Source organism: Panthera uncia, chromosome E3, assembly GCF_023721935.1.
Source record: "Panthera uncia isolate 11264 chromosome E3, Puncia_PCG_1.0, whole genome shotgun sequence".
In the NCBI taxonomy this organism is placed as follows: Eukaryota; Metazoa; Chordata; class Mammalia; order Carnivora; family Felidae; genus Panthera; species Panthera uncia.
Window position 1 is genome coordinate 4,618,548 of NC_064815.1, and position 24,226 is coordinate 4,642,773.

The following is a 24,226-nucleotide window of genomic DNA, read 5'->3' on the forward strand; positions in this document are numbered from 1 at the left end:
GCTGAAGGAGCTTCCTGGGAGCCCGCTGGCTTGTGTAGTGCAAGATGTTTCCTTGGGTCACCATCCCAGGACAGGATGCAGTGAGGCAGAAGTAAACTTTCAAATGAAATCTGGGTGCTGTTATGAAGGTGGCTGTTATGAATGAACACAGGGTGGCCATAATGCCCATCAGTTGTCCCCTGTTGCTGCTGTATTGTAGTGATAGGCTTTCTTGTGACAATACCATGTGGTTTAAAAATGTTCGTGTCTAGGGGCACCTGTGTGGCTCAGTCGGTTAAGCAGCAAACTTGGGCTCGGGTCATGATCTCACAGTTCACAAGTTTGAGCCCCATATCCGGCTCTGTGCTGACAGCTCAGAGCCTGGAGCCTGCTGCGGATTCTTTGTCTCCCTCTCTCTGCCCCTCCCCTCCTTGTGCTCGGTCTCTCTCTTTCTCTCTCTCTCTGTCTCTCAAAAAATTAAATAAACATTAAAAAATAAACAAAAAATAAAAATGTTCATGTCTATGTGATCGGTGTCCTTTGATCCTTGCAATGACCCTGAGGGGTAGGCAAGCAGGAGTAGGGTAATTTCCCTGCTCTTACAGGTGTAAAACCTTGGAGGCTGGTCATTTTTGTAGCATTGACTTTGTATCTAGTACCCATTGGTTCTGGAGCATGCACTTTGGTTAGGTGGGTCACGTGGTTTGTAGGTGGTGAACAGGATTGGAGACAGACTTTGTTTTCCTACTGTGGTCCTGTTCTCTGACACTATAGCCCCTCGTGGTTTTCCTAACACACCGTTTCCCCAAAAAGTACTTAATATTAAGTGTTAAATGTCAGGGCATTCAATTCCCCTCAGCTGCCTAATGGCTCAGTGGTTCGCCTTTTCTTTTCTAGTCTCAGTGATACTGGGGGAGAGACCTGGTTTGGTATTAATGTGAGGTTGGATGAAATGAAATTACTGATACTTGGTCCTTTCGACCTGCGAAGACAACAGTATCCTACGGTTCAAAGTGTGTCCAGCACAGCCCCCTCCTCCTGTCTAAACAGAGGCTTCGGGCTTAGCCTTCCTCCAGCAGAGCGGCACAGGGGCTTGCTCTGTGGGGCCCAGTGCTGCGACAGCAATAGAGTTTTCCCTTGTCAAACAGGCGTCTCTCCCGTGGAAAACAGGAGTCAAACCCAGGACAAGTAAACCAGCCTACCCATGCTCGGATGTAACAAAAGTTGCCCATCTGTTTGTGAATGGCTCAAGTCTGGGAAAGAGCGCTGCCCGTGTGCCTTTTGTACACAATGTTATTCTGTTATAGCCGAAATCGCAAAGCGTGAGCCTGTGGGAGGCAGATGTGTTTGATCTTTCGGAGATCACACAGCAAGATGTAAAGCGTCAGACACCACGGACATGAAAGGAAATGGCAGGCGAGGCTCCTTGCATGATTTTGTCCTCCGAAAGCCCCCCAGGAGGAAGTGGGGCAGTCAGCAGACTCCCGAGCGCAGCGTTTCTCCTCACCCCTTCCCGTCGGAGTTGCGGTCCTGCTCTGTTTGGCCCTCAGAACAAAGACCCATTCTTGTGCTTCATGAAAATTATTCCACGTACTGTCAGCCACACTGGCCTTGGGAGAGGCTGTAATGTGTGTTTTGAATAGTTTGCCTTCCGGAAATAATGGCCCAAGGACTCAGCAGACACTGGAAGTCACCTCAAGGGCCAGATACGTTATTGTTCCTCAGAAGCGTCTCCTTCCTCCGTGGAATTACAGAACACCGTCTGGAAGGTGTCCATTGGAATTATCGGCAGCGACCCAAACTTGGGGCCGGCAGGATGAGTGTGGGAATTGGAGCTCAGTTTGAATCCTCTTGTCGCCAGTCCCCAGTCATGTTGGACTGTGGGCAAGTTTTGACTTTCTTGTGCCTCAACGTCCTCATCTGTAAATGGGAACAGCAGTAACTTTATCGACTCAGTAGAGCTCTGAGTCAGTTCATGTGAAGCCGAACAGCTAGTATGTTTCCAGAAATTGGTAGCTATTGTTACTGTCGTTGTAATTTTATGTAAAGTGTCCGGACACTTGGTAAATATTCTCTGCGCACTGGGTCTCTTTGCCGTGATGGGTGGCAATGGGTTGGCTTTGAGTATTTGTCTCAGAACATTTAGGAAATGTACATTTTTGTGATCCTTTCAGGGAATGTTGTCAGAAGAAGTCAGAGAAAGGAGCATTTCTTCTCCTTTCAAAGCTTGCCAGGGAAGAGTGATTTGTTTTGGTGATTTTTCTTTACCTGTGAAGAGTTAGAAACGTTCGTGAACTTTTCAGGAAGATACAAAACAAAACCAGCTGACCTTTGCTGTTCCTTAATGTTATTCTCAGCACAGTTGAAAACTGTCGTTATGGATTCCTCTGGACACTTATGAAACCAAATGGCTTTGTCAGGCATTCCTTTTCTTCTTTTAAAGGTCTTGTTCATCATGTGATTTTTGTCTTCAGTTTGTCATGGGTTTCTTCCCTAGCTATTAGTTTGAGGTGTTGCCTGGATGTTTTAATTCTTCTCATCCTGCAAAAAATCTTGGGGTTCATTAATTGGATTTTCTATCCTCCTGAGTACTTCATTTCCACTTTGAGGATCTGTAGTAGGTGGTTCCACATTATGTGTGTGTGTGTTTGTGTGTGTGTGTGTGTATAAATAATTTTTTTTAACATTTATTTATTTGAGAGAGAGCGAGAGCATGCCCAAGAAGGGGAGGGGCAGAGAGAGAGGGAGACACAGAATCCGAAGCAGGCTCCAGGCTCTGAGCTGTCAGCGCAGGGCCCAACACAGAGCTCAAACCCACAAACCGCAAGATCATGACCTGAGCCGGAGTCGGATGCTTAACCGACTGAGCCACCCAGGCGCCCCTGTATATATATATTTTTTCATGTTGTATATTCTTTTATTTTACTGTAGTGATCAAATGAATTGATTTCTTTTTGGAAAAAGATTATTTTTAGCTATAGGGGAACTCTAGGGCATTTAGCAAATCTGAGCACATTTCCATGTCTGAATATCAATAAATATTTGTATTGTTTATAGCCACTGACAATAGTGCTTGGCCCAGGGGAAACAATATGCAAGCACTGTCATCACCATCACCATCATCATCACTGTCCCGATAGCAGAGAGAGGCCATGAGCCTGAAGTCTAAGCTCTGACGTGAGAGGCCCACCCAGCCACAAATCACCAATTACCAGCCGTGTAATTTTGGACTTTATTATCTTCTCTAGGCCTCTGTTGTATCACCCGGAACATCAGATGATAATCATGGTCCCCGCTTCCTTGTATATAACAATGTTTGCTTGGCACAGCCAGTAAGAACTTACTAAAACTCAATACATTGTCTCCCTATGACTTGACATACCAGTGTTTGGGCCAATTTGGAAACGAAAGGCTAGAATGATCGCTCATTAATTCCTCTATGCCACAGTTATCTATCGGTAGACTACTGTGTTGGCATTAGGGATGTAAACTGGACGAGATGTTTCTCCGATTGAGTCCAGGAGACGGGCATGTAAATTGCGGACAGTCAAGGAGGCCTGTAGTAACAATTACATAGTATAGACGTGAGAGGTGAGTACTGGGTCTTTAGTGGTCACATGGGAAGAATGGGAATTCCAGCAGCAGGAGTAGCAAGTGCGAAGGTGGAGGCAGGCATGAGCAAAAGGGGGGATTGTGGATGATGTGTTGTAGGTGTTGGGAGGTGATCTGGAAAGTCACTAGGTGTTTGAACTTTATCCATTAGGATATCATTGTTTTTCTTTATTTTTTTTTAAATCTTATTTTATTTTAAGTTTATTTATTTATTTTGAAAGAGAGAGAGAGAGAGCAAGCGATTGAGCAGGACCTGGGGAGAGGCAGAAAGAGAGGGGGAGAAGAATCCCAAGCATTGTTAGTGCGGAGCCTGACCTGGGGCTCGAACTCCTGTACGGTGAGATCATGACCTGAGGTGAAACCAAGAGTCTGTTGCTTAACTGACGAGCCACCCAGGTGCCCCTAAATTGTTTTTTTTTTAATGTTTTATTTATTTTTTGAGAGGGAGAGCGTAAGTAGGGGAGGGGCAGAAAGAAGGGGGACAGAGGATCCAAAGCGGGCTGTGTGCCGACAGGCTGACAGCAGTGAGCCCGATATGGGGCTCGAACTCATGAACCACCAGATCATGACTTGAGCTGAAGTCAGACGCTCAACTGACTGAGCCACCCTGGTGCCCCTCTTTTTTTTTTTTTTTTTTTTTTTTAATTCATTTTGAGAGAGAGAGAGCAGTGGAGGGCCAGAGAGAAGAAGAGAGAGTCCCAAGCAGGCTCCACGCTGTCAGCGGAGAGCCCAGTATGGGGCTTGAATTCATGAGCCGTGAGATCACGACCTGAGCCGAAATCAAGAGTTGGATGCTTAACTGACTGAGCCCCCCAGGCACCCCAGTTAGGGTATCATTTCTTAGGCTGTGGCTATTTGCATACCATTTTCACAGTTTTTGCCATTTCTCTATACCGTCTGAGCCAGGTGTTGGCTTGTGGTGGAATTTGAAGGCCCTGCCTTATGACTCTGGTCTTGTCCTAAGTAACGGCATCAGTGATATCAAAGACGGACGGCTGGTTATAGATTTTCTTGATGCATTGAAGTGATTAACATAGAAATGTTCATCTGTGTCCCTTCTGAAATTGTGTCATGGACTGTATGCCATGGCAAAGTGTGGCGTGGGTGAGAGAGAAATAAAGGACAATATAGTCAGATCTGCATTTCCCGAGGAGGTGGGGGGGATGGCTGGGTGCGATGGGGCCCGGGGAGCAGGGGATAGTGGGGCTGGGTGGAGGGAGTGCTCTTGGGAGGAGAGACGGAAGGATCGAGAAGCATTGTGACTGAGCCTTGATAAGCCTGAGGTGCTGACTGGACACGGAGGATGAGACGTCCGTTCTCTGGCTCTAAGGTGCGGCCAGAAATCAGAACAAACTGGTTTTCAATTGTTCCCTTTTGTTTGAAAGCAGGCTTCGGCGTGAAGTTTTCTTTCTCCCAGACTGTGGGTTCCCACCAGGCTTGGAGACCCATGGGCCACTGGCTTAATGCCCCTTCTGTGTCTCATTTCCCATTTATTCCCTCCTTCTGCATCTAGGGACTCTCGTCTCCGTTCTTTTTCCCTTTTAATGTCACCAGCCCCTTCAGCTGATTTCCTTCCCAGCTGCCAGCCCCTGTTCCTGATTTTGAAACGTCTCTTCTACCGGGAGAAGCCGGGATAATGTTTGCTTCTGGAGAGAGCTGGAGGTCTGTCCACCCCAGAGAAGACAGATCCTGTGTTGGTGTTAGTAACTTGTGAAAATGGTCAGAAATTACGATTTAACCCATTTAAGAATTGCTTATTGTTTTGATTTCTCGCTCTTCTGGTAGAACATACATTTGATTTTTTTTACTTTCTTTTTACACCCTCAAATGCTCACACTTAACACTGTCTTGAAAACTATTGCCTTGTGAGTTTTCGCCCTTACCAGGCTTGCATTTTTTTTTTCTGGTTCTGTGTCAACTTTTTTTTTTGTTCTCTTTTTTACTCCCTTCCCTCCCTCTGGGTACCTTGTGTTCATGACCGAGATTTATTGGTTCTGCGGTTTTCTCCATGTTCTCAGAATTTTTACAAATAAAACACAGGTTTTATTGCTATTGTTTTACAAAAATTGAATCCTATGTAACGTTCTGCTTCTGCATTTTCTCTCTTGGCCGAACCCTTTCCAAGTTACGGTTCCAATAATTGTTCTAATTACTTTTAGTTTTTTAATTCTACTAGTTTTTATTTTTTTTAAAGTTTATTTATTTATTTTTGAAAGAGAGAGAGTGAGCGAGCAGGGAAGGGGCAGAGAGAGAGGGAGAGAGAATCCCAAGCAGGCTGCACACTGTCAGTGTGGAGCCTGATGCAGGACTCAAACTCCTATACCATGAGAATATGACTTGAGCTGAAATCAAGAGTCAGGTGCTTCACCAGCTGAGCCACCCAGGTTCCCCTTGAGCATCTTTTCTTTTTCTTCTTTTTTTACAAAAAAAAAATTTTTTTTTTAACATTTATGTACTTTTGAAGGACAGAGAGAGACAGAGCGTGAGCCAGAAAGGGGCAGAGAGAGAGGGAGACACAGAATCTGAAGCAGGCTCCAGGCTCTGAGCTGTCAGCTCAGCTTGAGCAGAGCTTGAGCTTGTGAACCACAAGATCATGACCTGAGCCAAAGTCAGACACTTAACCAACTGAGCCACCCAGGTGCCCCTCTTTTTCTTCTTTTGAGAGAGAGAGAGAGAGAGAGAGAGAGAGAGAATGAGTGAGCAAGGGGCAGAGAGGGAGAGAGAGAGAGAATCTCAGGAGGGCAGAGGATGATGAATCCTGAAGTGGGGCTGGAACTCAAGAACCGTGAGACCATGACCTGAGCCAAACTCGGATCCTTAAGTGACTGAGCCACCCAGGTGCCCCTGCATATTTTTTATTTGTGGGTTAGAAACACTTTTTAAAATCTTTTTGTAGATATTCTTTTTTTTTTTTTTGCTTAACATTATGATCTAAACTTAAAAAGAAATGTATTTCAAGTTCTCTATTAGCATTTAAAATAAAATAGTTGTACACTTTTTCCTCATCATAACTTTTAAATCGTATTTCTTCATTTGTTGTAGCTCAAGGTAGCAATATTTCTGGTTTTTGAGACAAGAATATTTCTTTAATGCTTATTTTGGAAAGGAGCTAAGTTCCGGAAAGCATAAAGGCAAGAAAGACATCAGCAGTAATTCCTTTGCCAAGTGGCTCTTAATTTTTTTCACCTAATTCCCTTTAGGATTTTTTTTTTTTTTTTTTTAGCATAGTTGGGAACATACTTAGTATGTAGTTTTATATCCCGCTTACTTTTCATTTTATGTTTTAAACCTGTGGGTCTTCACTAGAAACTCTTGGTATGAGTTTTAAGGGCTAAATAGCATTTGACGATATGCTCTGTTACTGTTCATTCAACTAGTTCCCCGTGTCAGCTCTTTAGGTGTTTTTTTAACTTTCCACAGGTGCAGATAATGTGTTCCGAATATTTTCATTTGTAAATCTTTATCCGACTTGTAGATTGCAGCGGAGGACTGGTCTTTGCCAGTGAAATTCACAGGCTACAGGATGTGCCCTTTGGAAAAGTTAGTTCATAAGGCACAAATACAGAGCATAGCCGCTGCAAATGGTTGTCATGTCACGGCCTTGCCGTAGTAAGGCTGGTGATGATCGTGCTGCCTTCAATCTGGCACAGGGCTGATGCTGTTAATTGCCTGATTTTTAGGGGTACAGTTGACTCCACTCCAGGTGACATTGGAGCTTTCCACATGAGGATAATCCAGTCCATTTTCATAACTGTACTTGGTTTTCTCCAAAAGGTTCCTCTAACACGTGAAAGGAGCGCTTTGCAATGTGCCCTCCTTCATAAGGTTACTTTTATTGTTGATCCTGTCTGTTGTTCTAACGTTTGCCATAAAAAAGTAGACGATTCTTAAGAATCTTACTGTAGATTGATGTGGCAGGTTAAGGAGTCTTGAAATAGAGTTTGCAGCTTGCGGAATTTCAGCAGTAAACTAGTTAAGCTCATGCCGTGTCCCCCTGTGCTGGTGGTAGATAACTTTCACATTCAGCCGGAGCAGGCTATTTGATTTTCCATACATGAACTCCTTTTATCAAGCTTTACTGAGCACCTTGAGGACCGTTTTTTTTTTTTTTTTTCTTTTTAAATAGCTTTTTTGAAGTCTAATATACATACCATACAAATCTACCTCTTGTAAGGGTACAATGCAGTGATTTTTTTTTTTCAGTACTTTTATAGAGTTGTGCGACCATTAACCACAATATAGTTTTAGGACATTTTCATCGTGCCAAAGTTTCCTCCTGTGCCAATTTATAGTTAACCCCTGATTCCAGCATTAGGCGACCACGAATTGACTTTTGGTTTGTATATATTTACCTTTTCTCAGCGTTTCATGGAATCCTGCACTGTGTAGCCTTTTGGGTCTGACTTCTTTCTCTTAGCATAGTGTTTCCAAGGCTCATCTTCGTTGTAGTGTCAGTTTTTCACCCCTTTGTAGGGGGTGCTGAGCAGTGTTCTGTATCGATACACCACAGTCGATGTATCTCTTCATCTGGTAAACAGTTGTATGCGTAAAAACCTGAAGTGATTTTTTTTTTGACTGGTGCTTTTTATTTAAATTTCTTTTAATGTTTTATTTATTTTTGAGAGAGAGAGATAGAGCATCAGCAGGGGAGGGGCAGAGAGAGAGGGAGACACAGAGTCCGAAGCAGGCTCTGGGCCCTGAGCATCAGCACAGAGTCCAGTGTGGGGATTGAACTCACGAACCACGAGATCATGACCTGAGCTGAAGTTGGATGCTTAACCGACTGAGCCATCCAGGTGCCCCTAAATTTAAAAATTTTTTCTATCTTAAAGAGAGAGCGGGAGCGAGAGGTAGAGAGAGGGAGAGAGATGGAGAGAGAGAGAATCCCAAGTGAGTTCCATGCTTAGTGTGTAGCCTGATGTGGGGCTCAGTTCCATGACTCTGGGATCATGACCTGAGCCGAAATCAAGAGTTGGATGCTGGGGCACCTGGGTGCTCAGTTGGTTGGGCGACTGACTTCGGCTCAGGGCATGATCTCACCGTTTTGTGGGTTCAAGCCCCATGTCACCCTCTGTGCTGACAGCTCAGAGCCTGGAGCCTGTTTCAGATTCTGTGTCTTCCTCTTTCCGCCCCTCCCCTGCTCACCCTCTGTGTCTCTCTGTCTCTCAATAATAAATAAATGTTAAAAAAAAAAAAAAGTCGGATGCTCAACCGAATGAGTCACTCAGGTGCCTCTTGATTGGTGATTTTAAAAATATGAAAACAGGGAGACTCTTAAATATGGAGAACAGAGGGTTACTGGAGGGGTTGTTGGGGGGGGTGGGCTAAATGGGTAAGGGACATTAAGGAATCTACTCCTGAAACCATTGTTGTACTATGTGCTAACTAATTTGGATGTAAATTAAAAAAAAATCAATAAAAAAATGAAAACAGGGGTGCCTGGGTGGCTCAGTCAGTTAAGTGTCTGACTTTGGCTTAGGTCTTGATATCACAGTTTGTGAGTTCAATCCCCACGTTGGGCTCTGTGCTGACAGCTCAGAGCCTGGAACTGCTTCGGATTCTGTGTCTCCCTCTCTCTCTGCACCCCCTGCCCCTACTTGCACTCTTCCTCTCAAAAATAAACGTTAAAAAGTTTTTAAAAATCTGAAAACATTTGCTGTTAAGTCCCCCCACTTAATTAAAAACATGCCCAATTCGCTGACTTACATTAGAAGTTGGATGTGATGAAATGCCATGGAGGCAGCCAGCCCACCACAGTGATGCCAGAAAGCATTTAGCAGAGAGCATTCTGGGAAATAGGAGAGACCAAGCTGAGAAAATGAAGAGCCCCACTCAAGCAGGTGCCCCTTTGCTTTGCAGGAATTAACATAGAAATGAGTAAAGATGAGAAGAAATGGAAGCCTTAGGGTGTGAGGTCATAAATCAGCGCCTGTAGTGTGTCTGCCATGCGTTAACGAGGTGGAGATGCGTGTGGTTGGACGAGTGTGTTCTGCCTGATTCAACCGACCTGGACCCGAAATACGAATTGTACAACATCTCCTGAGACGCGTCTCTCGCCTGAATGTGCAAGTCTGTATTCTGAGTCCCCCAGGGGAGGCACCATTTTGGCCACGGTTACCACACTTGTGCCACATACTGGGACAGGCATTGTGCTACATACCGGGACACGGAAGATGCATGAGGCACGATCCCTGGTGTCTGGGAGCTCAAGTTAGTGAGAGGAGACAGCTCTAGGAAGCAGCTCATTAACAGAGAGGTTGGTCAAGTGCCGTACTAGAAAGAAGGTCAGAATGAGAAGCCCTCAGGAAGGCTTCCTGGTGGAGGGGACCCTCGAGCCAAGTCTTGAATGACCAGTAGGTACAAGGTCAGGTAGAATGGGAAGTGAAAAGGGGACATGGGGAGGGTGATAAACAGAATGGCCTTTGGCAAGGCGGTCATCGCAATGAATTAATTATAGGATTAGTACCCCCTGTGGGTTTTCTGCTGCATTAGGTTGATTGTGACATGTCTGCATCTGGAAGGTAATACTGATGATGTAACCTGAGCCTTGGGGACTGGGTCTGTGCTGTTCACCTGCATTCCATTCTCTTTAGGGGCCAGATATTATCTAGAGTTGGCGGGGCAGTTACTGACTTGTGCACTAGAACCAAGCAAACTAACAGGGATTGTTGATTTCATTACCATATTTGCCGATAATTTGTTTAAAGGTACAGGCTGTGGTTTATTATGGAGAATAATAATTCTGGTGTATTCCTCCCGGGATAGGGCTTTGGCTGGGCTCCATTTTGCCATACGTCTTTTGGTTGCTGTGGAATTTATTTATTTATTTATTTATTTTTCAACGTTTTTTATTTATTTTTGGGACAGAGAGAGACAGAGCATGAACGGGGGAGGGGCAGAGAGAGAGGGAGACACAGAATCGGAAACAGGCTCCAGGCTCCGAGCCATCAGCCCAGAGCCTGACGCGGGGCTCGAACTCACGGACCGCGAGATCGTGACCTGGCTGAAGTCGGACGCTTAACCGACTGCGCCACCCAGGCGCCCCTGCTGTGGAATTTAGATAGTTTTGCTAGGTGTCCCAGCTTTCAGGAAGCCCTTAAATGTGTGCCTGGGTAAACTTGCAGAGAGACTGGCATAGGCACAGCTCATATTTAAGGGTGACATCTGCCCAGCAAAGAGGGTTGTTCCAGTGTGGGGGAGTAATCTGGGACTCAGGGTTCAAGATTATTTACTCATTTACCTGCCCGCTGAGAAAGGATTTAGGGAGCAAGTCCTGTGTACCAGACATTGAGCCAGTTGCAGGAGAGCCAAGGTAGGAGCTGGAAACCAGCGTAGTTGAAGACACTTGTTCGGTTTGGGATGCCACATAGGTTTCTTTCCTGTGGAGGGCCAGCTTTGATCATTGGCAGTGGTCGCCTGGAATGCTGGGATGGATTAGTGATGTCTGTCATGAGCACAGGCTGGAGAGTGAATGTATGAATGCTGGGTATTTGATGCTCTGTTAGGGTTTTCTGGTGCAGGCAGAGGACTCGAGTAAAAGTGGGGTATGGGAGAGAGAGGACATTTGTCTTAGAATAAGCATGTTTGTCTTGGTATGGGGTGTATTGGAAACTACCTTGGATCAGTTCAGGCTTGGGCAGGACTGGAGTACAGATGTTGTTAATTATGTACTGTCTTATATTGCTGCTTATTAGGTACTCATGTTACTGTCTCTGAAATGTCTTTAGCCTGTTTTTTTTTAGGTGTAAAATGGAGGTAATACCACCTGTATCATAATGTTGGTGGAAAGAGTTAATGAAATAATGGCTATGAAAATATTTTACCACCCACAGAGCAATAAACTCTTGGAGTATTATTGCTACAGGTGTAGAGGTGAGTGGATCAGGAGACGCCTGAAGTTAGGCAAGGTTGAGCCAGATGGTGATGGCCTCCGGGCCTTTGCACTGGGTCCCCCTGCCCAGCCTGCTATGTCTTGTCACATCCGGGTCGTAACTCCAAGGTTACCTCCATTTGGGCCACCGAATCTGAGCCTGTTCCTGACGTCTCCACCTATCACCTCGTCTTGTTTTATTTTCTTCAAAGTTCTCATAACTGAAATGGTCTGCTTAGTTTGTATATCTCCCTCTGTTAGAACCATGCAAATGTGGTGAGGCAGAGACCTTGGTATGTCTTTGTATCCTCAGAGCCTAGATTAATAGAGCCTGGCACAGAGGAGTTCAGGATTTTTTAACGTATGTTGTATGAGTGAATGGAAGGGTCTCTGAAGTCCACAGACCCGATGGGCCTTGGGGCCCGAGAGCCCTGGGATGGTTGTTAAGAATAGGACATAGTAGCTGTGACCTCCTCTCTTTGCCAACATGATCTTGAAACTATTTCCGTGGTTATTGAGAAATAAATTTAATTGAATCCACAGTAGTTGTAACTTAATTGAAAATTCTTTCCATTAACTCTGGATCTGACTTCACAATATTCTTGCAACAAAATAAAGAACAAGAATCAGAATTCATATTATTTTTTTAGTGTATGTAACAGGCCATGAAATTATACAATGTTTCCAATTTGGCAGGCTGGTGCATTCAATCTCTTCAAAGATAATCTAATTCTTTAAAGTACATGTGATATGAATTAGAGTTGGAACTTGTGAATTGGATACAGTTAGCAGCCAGCCCCTCCCTAAGCCTAACTGATCTGTTTTTAAATTGGATTTTATTCTTTTCTCCTCTGATGGCTGGCACCAATTCCATTTCCCTTGTTTCCTGGGAATTGTTACTATGCGTTCAGGAGTCTGATGAATATGGCCAGACTTTGTGGGGCTTCCTGGACTTATGTGAAATGAACAGAAACGGGGAGAGGTGTGTGGAGAGGCCCCAGTCAATTCCGTGTCACTTACCTGACTGCCAATCCAGCTGTCCAGTGTGTACCTTCCCACTGAGCTTTACAACCGCTGACACATCCCCTCCCCGGAGGTGCTGGGGCTGCCCTGGTTGTCTGTCTCCCTTCACAGACGGACTGATGAATCACTGGTTCCCTTGCAGGGTGACCTGTCTGTGCGCCCAGTTTGAGGCCGTCCTGCAGCATGGCCTGAAGAGGAGCCGGGGATTGGCGCTCACGGCGGCCGCAATCAAACAGGCAGCAGGCTTCGCCAGCAAAACAGAAACAGGTACTGCTTGGCCTGATGCAGCGCAGAGGATGAGGTCTTTTCTGTTGCCCTGCTTTTAAAAAGTTTTCATTTATTTTTTAATCGTGTGGGACGGGGGTGGGGGGAGCGTGGTGGTGCAGAAATCCACGAGTGAGAAAGTCTTACCCGCAGTCACTATTGGCATTGTCCTTTGCGGACCCCTTGGAGCCGCGGGTTGCCATCTCTGGGGGCTCGGGGTGCTGCAGCCAAGGTGCATATGTGACCAGCGTGGCTGGCAATCGCTGGGAACTCAACGTGTTCTAATTTTGTGCATGGGGATAGCACGCCATTCCGCGGTCAAGTCTGTCTTCAGCAACAGCGACAGCAGGTCTCTGAGCTTACGCCTCTGCTACCGTCCGTATGCGTGTTGCCCGAGCATTTCCCGCGTGTCCTGCTCCTGTGTGTCTGACCGACGGGCCAATGTTAATAATGACTACTGACACATAGGAACAGTTTGCACAAGCCTGGAACCTCGTCAGTCTTTTATGTCAGTTAGCTCATTCGGCAGCCTTGTGAGTAGCAGGGACCTTATTTTCTCCATTGTGCAGATGAGGAAACTGTTCGAAGCGATTTGCTTTGGATCTGAACCTAGAAGCATCTTATTTCCTATAAGATACGTACTCTGCCCTTCCTCCAGGACATTTTATTAAAAAAAAATTTTTTTTAACGTTTATTTATTTTTGAGACAGAGAGAGACAGAGCATGAACAGGGAGAGGCAGAGAGAGAGGGAAACATAGAATCTGAAACAGGCTCCAGGCTCCGAGCTGTCAGCACAGAGCCCGACGCGGGGCTCGAACTCAAGGACTGTGAGATCATGACCTGAGCTGAAGTTGGACGCTTAAGCGACCGAGCCACCCAGGGGCCCCCCTCCAGGACATTTTAAAGAGTAGGTTCTTTCAGACCCTGCTTGTGGGTGCTGCTCTGAGTTCCTGAATCTTGTCACTGTGGCGACGTGCATGTCACTGCTGACTGAAATGTTCGGAGGGCCCCTCGCTCACAGCTGACCATCGGCCCTCGCCGTGTCTGGCCGGGGCGTCTATGGGAATTCTCTGCCAGACAAGGCAGGTCTCTGCCTCTCCCTCTGTCTCTCCCCCTCCCTCTCCCTCGTGTTGTGTGTCTGCCTTCCTTGGATTCTCAGCTCTGTCGTTCATCTCCCCAGTTGCTCCTGTTCACGAGCGAACGTGCTTCCCCTTGGGGTCAGGGGACAGCCATGAGAGGGATTCCCATCACTGTCGATTTTTCTTCTGTGCTCCTGGGTCCCTTCTTTAAGATTTGGGGACATACGGGGCCGGGTCAGACAGGAGCCGCCTGCAAGGGCCTCATTCCTCGTGGAAGCCACCGCCTGCTGCCTTGGTCACCTAGGATGTTGGCCTCTGCCGTCTTGGTGGCTTCTGTCCTCCACACGCAGCCAGCTCAGTGCTCTGGGCTGGTTGATGAGCTGCTGGAGGACGTACCTTTTCCCACGGTCCTCCTCACCATGATGGGCCCTCGTGTTTCTTCTCGTTTCCTTCTTCCCTGTCTGTGCGCAGCTACTTGAGAGAAACCAGTGTGGGGTAGGCCACGAGGCCTTGGGTCTGCTTCGGTCCGACGAGGGCAGCCGCTGGCCGGTGGGAGGCAACCTTGGCTTTGGAGTCAGGCCCTGAGGGTAAGGCTGGTAGACCCTAGGGCAGCGCCCCTGCTGCGTCTTCGTTGTTTTCACCGGTGAGGCTGACATACATTCCGTCTCCCTGGGGGGCTGTCTGGAGGCTTCCGCCGAGGCTGCCTCCGTTCCTAGAGCCTAGTCACCGTGTAACCAGTTACTCTCCTCTCCCCAACACCCTTTAAACGCGTAGACTCTTCCTCCGTCTCCTCCCACGGGGGCTCCAAACTTCGGCCGTGCAGGATGGCTCTGTCTGGCCCTACCCGGACTAGGATTCGTGTCTTTCTCTTACTTGGGCCTGGTGATCAGAGGAGCACCAGCACACGTGTGAGGCTGTGGCCACCGTTCGTTCGTGCCGCTTCCCGGTGTCTCAGCGCCCTTTCTGCACCTGCATCCGGGACAGACCCCAGCCGGTGAGCAGGGTCTGTGCTTTGCTTTCTGCCGTGGAAGAGGTTCCGGGCCTCCCGACAATTAGGAGTGGGGGAAAGACCCAACTGGCTTAGCCTGCGAGTGGCTGCCAAGGGCTTCCTTCAGTCTTGTCGCGGTGCAGTTAACCAGTCACTGGTACACTTGGTCTTTGGCTGATTAGAGCCTCTTTCCTCTTATTGAACGTTTTATTAAATCCTTATATGGGGGTGGTGGTGGTGGGTTTTCAGCTGCCAGGAGTCAGGATGAATCAGATTGGTGGCTGTTTACAGCTGTTTGTAAAGCCATTGGAATGACCGTAGCAGGCGGAATGGAGAAAATGAAATCTTGAGAGGAGGGTTGGATGTGAATGAGTGTCACTGTGCTCCCTTGTCCCTGCTGGCTGCTGGCCTGGGCCCTTTATGTAGCTTTGCAGTTAATACCAGACCCTAGAGCCAGAGACGTGTGACCCTAGAAATCCCGCTCTGTGACTCGTCACACGTGAGCTCCCTGGGACATCCTCTCTCTGAGCTTCCATTTCCTCATGTGTAAAATAAGGTCACGGTTTTGTGGTGGGGGCTTGATGAGAAAGCGCGTGCAGAGCCCAGGCCTGGGCACAGAGCTGCCAGAGCTGGTGCTTGATAACCTGGCAGCACCTTTCCAGGCTGGGTGATGATGCCCTTATTTTTCGGATGATGCCACCGAGGATCAGATAAGTGAATAAGTTGCACACTTTTGCATAGCTAGTAAATGGCATAGCTGAGGCTTCCAACCAGGTCAGACTGATGTCAGATTCCTGGCTGCTGTCAGCTCCCCCCTCTTCAGGCAGGAGGCCTGGTGCCCTGCCCTTTGTTGCTCCTCTGTAGACCACTGTAGCCCAGTTAACTGGACTGGAAGCGACAGGGGACAATAGGATAACAGTGAATTAACCCACAGGCTGTTGCAGTAGCTCTGTTTACACATGAGGAACATTACCTTTTGAAGAGAGGAGAACGGAGTTCAAGGTAATGACTGAACAAAATGATACTGTCGAAAATCACAATACAGTCGATAGTACTGAGGGTCTGCCAGGCAGGACTGCGTTTGTTCAGCTGGGGTTGGGGTGCACGTTGGGCTGAGTTTAGAAACTGGTGTCCTTGTACAGTGTGCTTAAAAAAATTTTTTTTTAAAGTTCTCAACATTTAAAAATGATGAGATTTTGTGCTGAAAGATGGATTTCTAGCTTTTCTTCAGCTTGAGGATCTCTGGCTCTGGGCCCACACTTACTGTTGACTGTGCCCCTGACAGCTGAGATAGTGTTGTGTTGTTAGCATTCTTGCTGTTCTTACCTGAAATTTAGCAGTTTTCGAACATAAACACTTCTCAGATGGTAAACCCCTGAAGTCAGTTTCCAGAGTGCAGAATGGTGGTCTCTTTCATTTCTGTCTAGTTATAAACTTGCTTTCTAGGGAGAGGATTTGTTAACTTCTCACTTGGCTATCGCCAGAAGCCCCTTATTTTTTGTTGTCGTCTTGATATTGAGTGCATTCTTGTCTTTGGCATGTGCTTGGTAGTTTTGACTGAGTCCCAGGTGTTGTGTATGTTGTGTATGTGACTGAGTCCCAGGTGTTGTTGGAAGCTTGGGATGATGTTCTCTTTCTTCAGAGAGAATTCACTCTTGCTGCTCAGGCAAGTACGGTAGAGGAAGATCAGTTTTCTCCTGCTGAGGACTGAGCATTTCATGCCTGGGCTTCAGCATTTGCGAGGGCTGATCCATTTCTGCTTTTGCCTTACTGCTAGGACTAGGTATTTGGGGTTTCCAGCGTATTTCCGTTTCCTAGAGCTGCCATAACAAACTTCCACACCCTGGGTGGCTCAAAACAGCAGAGAGAAATTTATCGTCTCCCGGTTGTAGAGGCCAGGAATCCAGAATCTGGGTGTTGGCACGGTTGGTCCCTTCTGGATGCTCTGAGGGAGCATGCGTGCCCAGCTTCCGGTGGTTGTCTGCTGTCCTTGGCGGTCCTGGTTGTAGCTGCTTCAGTCCAGTCTGAGCCTGTGTCTTCCCGTGGCCTCTTCCTTCTGTGTCTCTGTCTCCTTGTCCTCCTCTCTCCTTAGAACAACAGCCCAATGGGATTTAGCCCCACCCTACTCCAGTATTACCTCAACTTAACTAGTTACATCTGCAGAGATCCTTTTTCCAAGTAAAGTCACATTCTGTGGTTTCAGACGGACAGGAATTTTCGGGGGACACTGTTTCGTCCAGCCCACATTGGATCCCTGAGCTGTTTACCAGTTTCCATCCTCGTCTGCTGGTTCTGAGCTCTAATTTTTTCCTTTCAGACCTTGTGGAAATTCTGAAAGCTCTGTTTAGCTTCTCGTCAGAAACTCTGTAGCCGGAAGAAGCCTCGAGGGTGAAGTAAGGCCCCAAGCGTAGGACTGTCCGTGGACTTCCCTTCTCTTTGGGATCTGAGTTCTTTAAGTCTTGCCTGGGCAGCAAGGTCCTCAGGACCTCCCAGGTCCTCAATTTTGTTTCAGTTAAATAACTGCCTAGCGCTTTCAGTTGTTTTTGTGGGAGAGGTGGTCTGGACTCCTCTTTCAAAGATGAGAAAGTGGCCCCTTGAAGTGACACTTTGAGTGTGTGCCTTTTTCTATTGCTAGATCGCGCCCTTCATGTGTGGCCATCTCGGTTACTTTCCTATAAGTCAGGCGTCAGGTTTTCCTTCTGTGATGAACTGTAGCCTGAGACAGGGGTTGTGCAGGCAGATTTCCTCCAGTTTTGTGAGGTTTTTAGCCAGCACCTGCATCCACCTCTCTGCCCCCCTCCCCCCCGCCCCCCATTCCCTAGTTTGCTTGTCTGTTAGGCATTTTTGATTTGTTTTTGGCTTAGCATTCAGGGTTCATTTGTTTGTCTTTTGATTTGGGGAGTTTTTACCCAAACATCCCTGAATTGTGAAATGTTGGTAGGGCAGACGTGATTACACACAGTTATGCCACCAGCTCAGTTTTGTCTTGTCATGCATTGTCTGCAGGTGTGGGACAGTGTCCAAGCCTCGCTGAGATCTCCTCGAATAGATCGTGCAGACGTGTGGGTTGTGCGGGACCCAGAGATGCTTGGGATGAGGTTACCCAGTGTGTCATCTTTGGGATTTAAACCCCAGAAGTGAGAGCCTGCTTGTGTATGGGGGAACTGTTTCCTCTTTGATCTGTGGCTGGATTTATCTCCACAAAAGATTGATTTGGGGATGGCGAGAGGGGAGTCTGCATTTTCAGAGTCCGGGCCTGCAGTCTATGTGCCTTGCAGCGAGGCAGGTCAGTGTGAATAGTGACAGCAGGCATTGGTTATTCCTCCCCCAGCAGTTCTGCCCTTCTTGCTGAGACAATGCTGATTTTGTTCAGATGTTGGGTGGCCAAGAGCTTCAGGCCTGGAGCTAGCTGCAGGGGCAGTGAATCCAGACCAGATCAGGCCAGCCGTAATGATGATCAGCTTGCCAGTAGCTGCTTTTAGTACAGACCCAAGACGCCGTTAAGGAAGGAGAAGTCTGCTGTGGGCTTCTGAGAAAATTCATTGCCACCTGAACGGAAATAGGAGAGAAGACTTACTTTGTGGCCTTGGGTTGTTGCTTGAGACTGTGATGTTTGGAACTTTGGCAATGATCTTGTGATGAAGGGGGACAGATCTGAGGACAGAGCAGCTCAGAAAGATGGAAAGTACCTGGTTCCTTGGTAGTGTCACTGAGCTTCTAAATTAACCAACTCCAGACCTGCCTTACCTCTGGACTTGATGTGTAAACGTCTAAACGTTTCCTAATGGTTTAAGCCATCTTGAGTTGGATCTCTTTTGACACGCATCCAAACACATCCTAACTTAAACAGTAGAGGAGAGCCAGACAACTTAAAAAAAAAGTCAAAGGCCTGTGTTCCAGAAGTGAGAGGAAAGTTGTGAATAGCACGTTAATCTTGGAAACAAAACTGGGATGTTTTCTCCTTTTTAATCAATTGGCTGACCACAGGCCTGGCTTCCTTGTTTGCTAGTGACTCATTCTGAGCACCTCCCGTGAGCCAGGGGATTTGTTAGACCCTCTGTTCCTGATTTCATTTTACTCTTGAAACGTCTGTGCATAGTGAATGATTGTGTCCCCGTTTTATAGGTGAAGAAAATACGGCTCAAAGAAATGAAATTGTTTTCTTAATGCTCCAGAACTAATGATTGTGACAGAGCTGGGATTTTTACTCAGGTCCACATGATTGTGATTCTGTAACTCCTACTCTTTTATTCATGATGGTATGTTTCCAGAAAGAGGGCTCTCTGAGAGATCCTGATCCTTTCCCTTCCCCCATTTGAATTCATGAGTAAATTAAGCAGCAAGTAATAAGTTATGATCACTTAGGGCAGAGGTCAGCAAACTACGTCCTGCTACTTCTTTTTATAGATAAAGTTTTATTGGAACACAGCCACATGCGTTTATCTACTTAGTTTGTGTGGTGGCTTTTAGGCAGCTGTGACTGAGACTGTTGGTCCCATAAAGTCTAAAGTATCTGGTATTTGACCCTTTGCAGAACAAGTTCTCTAATCCCCATCTTTGAGAACAAAGGACAGGGGTTCCATTTTTCCTTACCACACCGTATTCACATGTGTGTACCCCCACTGGATGGTAAGCTTTGGGACTGCAGGGTATCATGTGTGTCTTACTTCCTCTTGACTTTCCAGCTCCTAGCAGAGTTTTTGGGAAATATATAGGTACTTCAATAAAAATGTATTCATAAATGCGATATTTCAATTTGCACAGTCCTATCTTTCGTGATTTCTGAGGTACCAGAGTGCTACCAAGGAAGAGAGCAAAGATCGATTTTTAAAGTTACTAAAGATGAATTAAAAGCGGCAGAGAGCTCTGCATAGGCTTGGCTTGGGATTGGAGGGTTTTGCCCAAAGTTGTCAATGTGGAATGCGGTGTGGAAAAAGGAATTATTTTTCATTCTACTGGAGAACGGAGACGGACCCACTGCAGCGTGTGCCTGTCTTGGTCTGCTTGGGCTGCCGTAACGAGAGACCACAGCCGGAGGAGCCTAGAAGCAACAGCAGTTTATTTCTCACAGTTCTAGAGGCTGGGAGGTCCAGGATCAAGGTGCCGGCATGGTTGAGTGAGGGCCCCTTCTCTGCTCCATAGCCGGTGCCTCTCTCTGTGTTCTTACGGGGTGGAAGGAGCACGGGACACCCTGGAACCTCTTTCCTAAGGGCCGTGATCCCATTCCACAAGGCCTCCACCTTCTTGGCCTAAGCGTTCTCCTGAAGGCCCCACCTCCTAATACCATCACTTTAGGGCCAGGAGTCTTGGAGGGACACGTTCAGACTGCACGGGTGACATTTCTCTGCAAAACCTTGGAATTTGCTGTTTTTGTGAATCACTAACATATCGTCATGAGGTGACGTGTTGGCGGTCTGTGACAGGGTCATACGCTTGGTTCAGGACATACCAGAGTGGCACCTGCTGTTATGGATCTGCCTGTCCTGTAGAGCGTAAGTCTGATTTCCTTGTCTGTTCAGCAGCCGTGGGCAGCAAGGACCCTGTGAGGTTGAAACAGTCTCCCCCTCTCTGCCACCACGTCCTGGCATACTTACTGCTGCTTTGTGCATCCTTCTGTCATTTCTACACCCTCAAATATTAAATATCGTTCGTCTTCTCATTCTTTCGTTCATTCTTGTTTCTGTGCATACAAGTACTGCCCGAATTCCTTGGTGAAAACTGCTGTCCGTGTGTTCATTACTGAGAGTTCTCCCTCCCCCGACCCCCTCTTTTACGTGTCTCTGTTTGGATGTACCACGGGCTCATCGCAGGTTCCAGGACGGAATCTTCCTGACCTCCCCCATTTGCTCCTGTATTCCTTGCTTAGCGAATGGCTCTGCCCTTCACCCAGCTTTCCTGACAGCCCCTGGGCTTCCTTGCAGCCTTCTTGTCCTTCCCCTCTGCCCTGTTTTATCCTTCTGCCATCCGTTGCCATCTTCTCTAGTCCGCTGTGCACGTTGTGCCAGGCGGGGGCGGGGGTGTCTTCAGTGACCAGCCTGCTCCCCTGCCTCCTACTTGAAGTTCTGTCACGGTTCTTTTCAGAGTGGGGCCGGAGGACACACACCTTGTCATGGCTTCCAAGGTCTCTCCCCTCCCTGCTTTGTCTGTCTCTGCCCTTCCTCTAAGCCCTGCCACACACCCAGGGCTGACATGGAGATGGCAGGTAAGACATTGCAACACTCGGATCCAGTCGATAAACCATGACCCGAGTCTTGTGAGTTCCCCTCCTGCCACAGCCCCTGCCGGGGGGGCTTCTGGGACCTCTTCATGATTCAGCCCCTAAAGTGTTAATGCTAGACTCTCTGGGGGAGAAGGTCTTCAGTACCTCTGTCTTTTCATTGCTCATTGATCGCTTTAGATGGTTAAATCCTAAATTTTGAACGGCACTGCTGGTCTTTGCAGACCTGAAGCTGTCGAGTCTGGAAGTGTACTTCGTTCTTACCTTTCCATTACCCTCCTTCCTCCCTAGCCCTCGCTCAAACGCTAACGACTCAAACTTCTCTTCTCGCTTTTAAATTGTGGCAAAACATATATAACTTAAAGATGACCGTTGTAACCATTCTAAGTGTATACATTGTACGACCATCACCACCATTCACCTCAGAACCTTTTCATTTCCCCTTGTTCACAGTCCATCCCCATTAAACACGGACTCTCCATTGTCCCTCCTCCCAGCCCCTGGCACCCGCCATTCTCCTTTCCGTCTCTATGAATGTGTCTTCAGTACTTCTTGTAAGTAAGGTGTACTTCTACTCCACACGGATAAGGCTTATTTCATTTAACATAATGTCTTCAGGGTTTGCGCCTTTGTAGTATTTCAGAATTTCCTTCCTTTTTAAGGCTGAATAATACTCCATTGTGTACGCGTGCACACACACACACACACACACACACACACACACACCCCACTTTACTCATCTCTGGCTGCACACCGGGGTTGCTTCTATTTGTAGTAATGCTGCCATGAACGTGGGTGTCGACAGAACTATTTGCATCCCTGCTCTCCGTTCTTTTGGATAAATACCCAGAAGTAGAATTGCTGGATCAGGTGGTAATTTTATGTTTCACTTTTTGAAGAGACGCTGTATTGCTGTTTTCTGTAGCGGCTGCCTCATTGTACATTCATTCCTACTGGCCACAGGCGGGGGTTCCAGTTTGTCCACATTCTAGCCAACGCTCGTTATTTTCATTCATTAAGTGATTATTTTAAAAAGATGTTATTTATTTTTTTTAAGTTTATTTTATTTTGAGCGAGAGACAGAGAATGAGAATGTGCGGGGGGAGGGTCAGAGCGGGAGAGAGAGAATCCCAAGCAGGCTCCACACTCAGTGTGGGGCCCAACGTGGGGCTCGATCCCACCGCCGTGAGATCATGGCCGGAGCCAATATCAGGACTCAGGTGTTTAACCATCCGAGCCACCCAGGTGCACCCATTAATTTATTTTTTGATAATACCCATTCAAATGGCTGGGAAGTGGTATCTCATTGTGGTTTTGATCTGCTCTCTCTTGCAATTTCAGATTTCTCCCCCAAAAAGTCATTCGTGAGCTCTTCACCCAGTTCACCTGGCCTCTGCCCACCCTCTAGGTGTCTTCTTCTCCTTTCTGCCCTCCCCCCAACTCTCACACCCAATAGTCTTGAGTCCTTGTCTCATCAAACCTATTTCTGGCGCTATTTGTTTTCCTGACTTTCTCTCTCGATGGTCAAGGGCTGGATCTATTTTTGCCCTTTGTTCTTTCTTATAGCCCCAGTGTATTGCAAGGTGCCTGGCCACCAAAAAGGATGTTCAAAACAAGGACTCCAGGACCCAGACTTCAGGACGTGGGGCTCATGGTCCTGGGAAGCCAGACCCCACCCTCTGCTGTCTGTATTTCTTCACAGTCAGCTGGAAGCAGGTGGTATTAATATACACCCAGCTGTAAAATTAGAGAAACCGACTTCCTTGATCCTCAGTGGGGCTTTTTGAAAATGGTTGATTGCATTTAGCTCAAAGCAGAATTTATATTTTGCTTCATTGGGTCACCTTGGGTAACAATTTCATTTCTGTAGAAGAGTATTTTTGGAGGAAGCTTCATGTGCCGGGAGAAGCCCGGGCCCATCCTTTTGTTCATGAGGGGAAGTCCACTCCCCACCCTCCCACCCCTGTAAGGTTTTCAGTTCCCTCTTTGTGTTTCTGTGTCATGTTTATAAACTTGCAAATCAGCTAGTTTTGGCACAAAGAGCCTTGGAAGGATGTGTGTGGAAGGTGTGAAGGAAACACTGAGCTCTGTCCAGGGGTGGTGATAAACATGTTTAACAGCTGGTAGAGAACGCTGGCCTTGGGGGGAAGTCAGAGCCAGAATGCTAGCCCCCTTGGGCCAGGTGTGCACCTGTGAGCTCCTTGATTACAGGGATGTCCACAGTGTCCTGGGGAGGGTCCTTGACAGTCTGGGTGGCTGAGGGCGTGGGCCAGTGGCTGCTTACTAAAGGGCACGAAACTGTCCCAGCATATAAGGATCCTCTGTAGCCAGACTGAGGCCTCTGGGCCAAACCTTTGGCTGTTTGAAAGGTGTCTCATTTTATTTTATTATTATTATTATTTTTTTTTTTTAATTTTTTTTTCAACATTTTTTATTTATTTTTGGGACAGATAGAGACAGAGCATGAACGGGGGAGGGGCAGAGAGAGAGGGAGACACAGAATCGGAAATAGGCTCCAGGCTCCGAGCCATCAGCCCAGAGCCTGACGCGGGGCTTGAACTCACGGACCGCGAGATCGTGACCTGGCTGAAGTCAGACGCTTAACCGACTGCGCCACCCAGGCGCCCCAATTATTATTTTTTAAAGGAGGCTTCATGCCCAGTGTGGAGCCCAATGTGGGGCTTGAACTCAGGGCCCTGAGCTGAATTCAAGAGTCAGATGCTTAACCGACTGAGCCACCTAGGTACCCCTAAAAGTGTTTGATTTTAATGTCTAGTAAATTAACTCAGATTTGGCCTCAGAGTTGTCAGTTTTCAATCCGTAATTGCCTGGCCTGTTGGACCCATGAGTCCTTTGCTTTATTCCTGTCAGCATGAACACGAGTCTTCAGCAGAGGATGGGGTACATCCCTAAATGGAAACGAGGCACAAGCCTTAGAAGCCCTTCGTGTGGCCCGTTCCCCCTTTTTAGTAAAGGAGGTGGTGTAGACTCGCATGTTCTGTGGGTGGATGCCAAGTGCGCTCTGCTACATTGTTACAGCTCGGGACTTCAACCCCGGATGCTCGCCGGGGCCAGGCAGACGACAGAGATGAGCGCATCAGGCCGGTGAAAGGCCCCTGGGTTGGTGCCCACTGAGTTGTCTGGCCGCTGCAGAGCAGGCTGGGAAGGGTTGTCTGGGGGTTCAGGAAGAAGA

The 24,226-nt window shown here is 47.2% G+C and overlaps 1 protein-coding gene across 2 annotated transcripts in view; it reads left to right on the forward strand.

Annotated features, from left to right (window-relative positions):
* The window catches only part of SNX29 (sorting nexin 29), a 493,130-nt gene that overhangs the window by 27,692 nt on the left and 441,212 nt on the right, over nucleotides 1-24,226 (forward strand). For both annotated transcript variants that reach the window (XM_049638266.1, XM_049638267.1), the window contains exon 4: nucleotides 12,627-12,751. In XM_049638266.1, the coding sequence (XP_049494223.1) occupies nucleotides 12,627-12,751 (125 nt within the window). The remainder of the gene's footprint in view (nucleotides 1-12,626; nucleotides 12,752-24,226) is intronic.